At 35.3% G+C, this 4,737-nt stretch overlaps 2 protein-coding genes across 6 annotated transcripts in view; one reads left to right on the top strand and one right to left on the bottom strand.

Moving 5' to 3' along the window:
* The window catches only part of LOC107712689 (RING finger protein 207-like), an 8,281-nt gene extending 7,834 nt beyond the window's left edge, over positions 1 to 447 (top strand). For all 5 annotated transcript variants that reach the window (XM_016518007.1, XM_016518005.1, XM_016518008.1 and 2 more), the window contains 2 exons: positions 96 to 188; positions 288 to 447. In XM_016518007.1, coding sequence (XP_016373493.1) covers positions 96 to 188; positions 288 to 432 — 238 coding nt within the window. In that variant the 3' untranslated portion in view covers positions 433 to 447. The remainder of the gene's footprint in view (positions 1 to 95; positions 189 to 287) is intronic.
* Positions 448 to 1,925: 1,478 nt separating this feature from the next.
* LOC107712690 (protein-S-isoprenylcysteine O-methyltransferase-like) overlaps positions 1,926 to 4,737 on the bottom strand; it is a 4,049-nt gene continuing 1,237 nt past the window's right edge. Inside the window, exons 3-5 of the mRNA XM_016518011.1 lie at positions 3,808 to 3,977; positions 2,823 to 3,015; positions 1,926 to 2,154 (exon numbers count right to left, since the gene is read on the bottom strand). Of these exons, the coding sequence (XP_016373497.1) occupies positions 1,947 to 2,154; positions 2,823 to 3,015; positions 3,808 to 3,977 (571 nt within the window). The 3' untranslated portion in view covers positions 1,926 to 1,946. The remainder of the gene's footprint in view (positions 2,155 to 2,822; positions 3,016 to 3,807; positions 3,978 to 4,737) is intronic.

Raw genomic sequence — 4,737 nt, forward strand, 5'->3', positions numbered from 1 at the left:
ACTCACCCATATATATATATATATATATATATATAAAATACTCCTATATTAGGGCTTTTATGTGGTTTTTCTTTGTCTAATTTGATCTTTAACAGGCTGAAGGAGCCTAAAGAGCTCAAAGATGATCGCACAGAGATCATGCTGAAAATCTATGAGGACAGCACCTCCGCTGTAGACACACAGCCCAGGTGGGTTCCCAGCAATTTCTCAAAGTATATAACTTAGACATAGGCACACAGTTATTAATTATTAAGCATTAATGGCTATTCCATGCTTCACCAATACAGTAATGAGCTGTCCTGTAACACTGAGGACAACTGGACTCTAAACAGCCTATCAGAAGAGACCAATCCCAAGAACAAGGATTACTACAGGCCAAACAAGCAAAAGAACACCACTGATACAGCCAGTCGCAAAGAGATACCAATGTGAAACTGCTTTTATGTTGATCCTACAAACAGCTGTCAGTTTAGACAACCGTTGCCCCAAACAATAAGCATGCACTTACATTAAATCTAATTTACAGAAGCTTGAAAGAGAAAAACTGCTAGTTTACAGTGCTTGCATTTTAGAGAATCACAGTAATGTCAAATAAACATTATATTCAGTGTTTATTTGAAAGGTTTGTTACATTTTGCTGAAGATGTTAATAATGTAAGCGGTACAGTTATCCAAGAGGTAGGGTGGTCCTCTTCCGTTTGCTTTTTACACAAGTGTAGTGCAACTCTTACATCATAAAAACCTATTGCATGTGTTCAAATGTCCATTACCTGTACACATATATTATAGTGCTCGTCATTGGTTAAAAGTGTGCAAGAAATTCCTATTCTTTACCCAATGTCTATATAAGCTACATCATGCCAGGTGGAGAGTGGAGCCTTCCTCCCAGAAATGTAAAATCAGAAAAATTAAGACTTTGGATACAGCATAACCCCTCCGGCGTTCGGCCCTCTGAATCCTACCTTCATAGAAACAGATTTTCTTGTTGAATTATCATGCAAGTGTGAAGGAAAGTGACAAGACAAGGATATGGTAATGAGTGAGTGTGGGAGTGAAAACGAAAAGAGACTAATGCATTTGACGAGAGGGCATATGCACAGAGACATGACTGAAGGACTGGAACGACCAATGGTGAACAAATAATCAAAAGAGGGATTAGGCCTGTAATTTATCACGTGTTTATTTTTCTAATCATAATATTAAAATTGTTCAACAGCATTAACAAATCACAGATATTAAGAGATTGTCAGAAATGTGTTTTAAAATGTGTAGACCTGTTGTGACCGGCAGAATTAGGAGAATCAGCTCCAGCTGACCTTAAAAAAAAAGAGATTTCGGAGACATGATATACTCCTCCTTACACAAACCGGACAATGACTAAATGGCCACTGCAGTAAATATATCTTAAGTCCAATTTAAAGCCTATCTGAATAAAAATACTGCAAGAGATTTAAAAATCTACTGAAAAACTCTGGACATTCATAAGTAGTAACAAACCAATGTCCTGAATCTCACTTCTAAGGATTCTAACCACAAAAAGAAAGACAAGAAAAACTAAACCAGCGTATGTAATTACATGGTGCAAAGATTGTAAATATGAGGATGCATGACATATGACTGGTATGTAAATGAGTAGGAGTAAGACAGAATGTAAGAACAGAAATGCGATGAAGTGCAGGAGACAAGACAGATGCTGAGGAATGTGGTGTTTGTGTAGTATCTCTGATGGTGTTGAGGGTGGAAGCGCCACCCTGCTCAGGGCAGACCATTGTGTCTCGGAGCAGATCAGTGAGTCAGTTTTACTGTGCTGCCACCTCATATATCTGTGCTGCGCCCAAGGGGGCACGACATGATGCCACCAGGCAACTAGCTCGCTCCGAGTGCCAGTCAGCGGTGTCCAGGTGTGCACTTTCAGGCTATTTCCTCCGTTCAATGCAGTACAGGCTTTAGGAGTTAACCCTGATCCCTGAGATGAAGGGCAAGCCAGTAAAGACCTTCTTCTTATACTCAACGTAGTCCTCTCCAAAGAAATGGATGAGAAAGATCTCCTCTTCCTCAATACGTTCTCGAAAGAACCGCCAGCTGGCGAATGTATATCCTAGTATACATATTGGGTTGCACAGCATTATCTGGGGGAAAAGGAGAAGCAAGAAAACAGGTTTAAATAAAACACATGAAGATAAAACATTTTTTATTTAGACTAACAACTAAGCAGTCAGTCAAAAGTTTGGAATAGTTAAGATTTTATGTTTTTAAAAGAAGGCTCATTAGGCTACTTCTATTTGATAAAAAAAAATATGAAAACAGTAATATTGTGAACTGTTACAATTTAGAATAACTGTTTTCTATTTGAATTTTCAGCAGCCATTACTCCAGGCTTTTGCTGCTCAAGAAACATTTCTTTTTATTATCGATGTTGAAAACCATATTTGCCGTTTCATATTTTTGTGGAAACTGAGATAAACTACATTAAAAAGTATGATTTTAAAAAATACTTTTATTTAGCAAGGACACATTAAATTGATCACAGTAAAAAATGCTGTTCTTTTGAACTTTCTATTCATCAAGGAATATCAAGGTATTAAGGTTTCCACAAACATATTAAGACGCAAAAACATTTTTAACATTGATAATAAGCACCAGATCAGCACCAGACAAGCAAGCATATGAGAATATGATGATATCATATGACACTGGTGACTGGAATAATAACTACTGAAAATTTAGCTTTGCTATCGTAGGAATAAATTAATTTAAAATGTATTTAAATAGGAAAAATAGTTATTTTAAATTGTAATAATATTTCACAATATAACTGATTGTACAGCATTTTTATAGGATGTCTGAAGAGAGCGTAAACTCCAGTGGTGACCAGCACGTGGGTCTGGGCCTTCTCATTCTGCACTATGTGGTTAAAGTTGGATCCTGCTGTCAACATGGCAGCTTTGCGCAGACTCTCCCCACAGAGAACCATCACCAGACCCACCAGACAGAGCCAGTTCACCTGCTTCATCTCTGTAGGGGAAAACAAAGAGTGAAATTCAGTTAATTCTGGAAACTTGAGGAATCACTTAATTTCAATAATGAGAAAAATAGTTCATATAATAATAATAATAATAATAATAATAATAATAATAATAATTCTGTATACTTTTATTTAGCAAGGACACATTAAATTGATCACAGTAAAAAATGCTGTTCTTTTGAACTTTCTATTCATCAAGGAATATCAAGGTATTAAGGTTTCCACAAACATATTAAGACGCAAAAACATTTTTAACATTGATAATAAGCACCAGATCAGCACCAGACAAGCAAGCATATGAGAATATGATGATATCATATGACACTGGTGACTGGAATAATAACTACTGAAAATTTAGCTTTGCTATCGTAGGAATAAATTAATTTAAAATGTATTTAAATAGGAAAAATAGTTATTTTAAATTGTAATAATATTTCACAATATAACTGATTGTACAGCATTTTTATCAAATATATACAGCCTTGATGAACACAAAACTTCTTTAAAAAAATTATATATATATATATATTCTGAATTGAATAGTTCATATAATAATAATAATAATAATAATAATAATAATTCTGTAAACTTTAGAATAATTTCATTTCAATCACTCTAAAATAAACAAACAAACAAACAAAGCTTTGGCAATATATTATATTATTTTATATTGCATTATTATGTTTCAGTTTTTATTTTTAACTGAATGTGCTAAGCACTATAGGTTTGACAAAGCATAATCAAACTCTGCCTGCGAATCACTGGCCTAGATCGTATCAAACCTGGAATAAGGAGCTGTTCCACAGTGAACTCTATCCAGGAGGAAATAGCTGCTACTACATACTCAACACTATGGTTGAGCAGGAATGAGTCTAGAGACAGACTGCGCGGGTTGGTCATGGCAGTAACCAGGTACTCAGAGTAGTGAAAAAATGACAGTGAACACATATACCTAGTAAAACAAAACAAAAAGTCAATACAGACTGACATTATTCCATTAATCTAGCAAAATTCATTCACTTGTAAAAACCATACATACTTGTTTACAGTCTTTATTTACAGTGGTGGCCAAAATTATTAGAGCACTAGTATTTTCACCAGCTAAAAATGGTTTTAAGTCAGATATTTCTATATTTTGCTGTAGTGTGTCAGTAGGAAATATCAGTTTACATTTCCAAACATTCATTTTGCCATTAATTGTAATAATCCATAATTGTAATAATTTTGTTTGCACAAGGAGTCTGACAGCAGCCAGTTCTTCTCACATAGAGATCGGATCTCACCATCATCCAGTCTGTCTGGGATTACATGAAGAAACAGAACAAACTACTGCAAAGCTACCTGAAAAACTATGCTCAACTGCACCTAGGGCAAAAGCTGCTTTAAACGCAAAGGATGGTCACAACAAATGTTGATGTAATTTAAAGAAAATCTATTTATGACATTATTTTTGACAGCATCCTCATTTTACAGCATTTTTACACAAGTGCCTAAAACGTTTAACAGTACTGTAGCTTTGCAGGTAGGTTTCTTGAAGCATCTTGGAGACATTGCCACAGTTCTCCTGGATTTAGTCTGTCTGAGTTTGTTCTGTTTCTTCATGTAATCCCAGACAGACTGGACGATGGTGAGATCCGATCTCTGTATGAAGAACTGGCTGCTGGACTCCTTGTGCAAACAAAAATCTCAATGGATTATTACAATTAATGGCA

The sequence above is a fragment of the Sinocyclocheilus rhinocerous genome, unplaced genomic scaffold (genome assembly GCF_001515625.1).
Source record: "Sinocyclocheilus rhinocerous isolate Xijiao unplaced genomic scaffold, SAMN03320098_v1.1 scaffold418, whole genome shotgun sequence".
Taxonomy (NCBI): Eukaryota; Metazoa; Chordata; class Actinopteri; order Cypriniformes; family Cyprinidae; genus Sinocyclocheilus; species Sinocyclocheilus rhinocerous.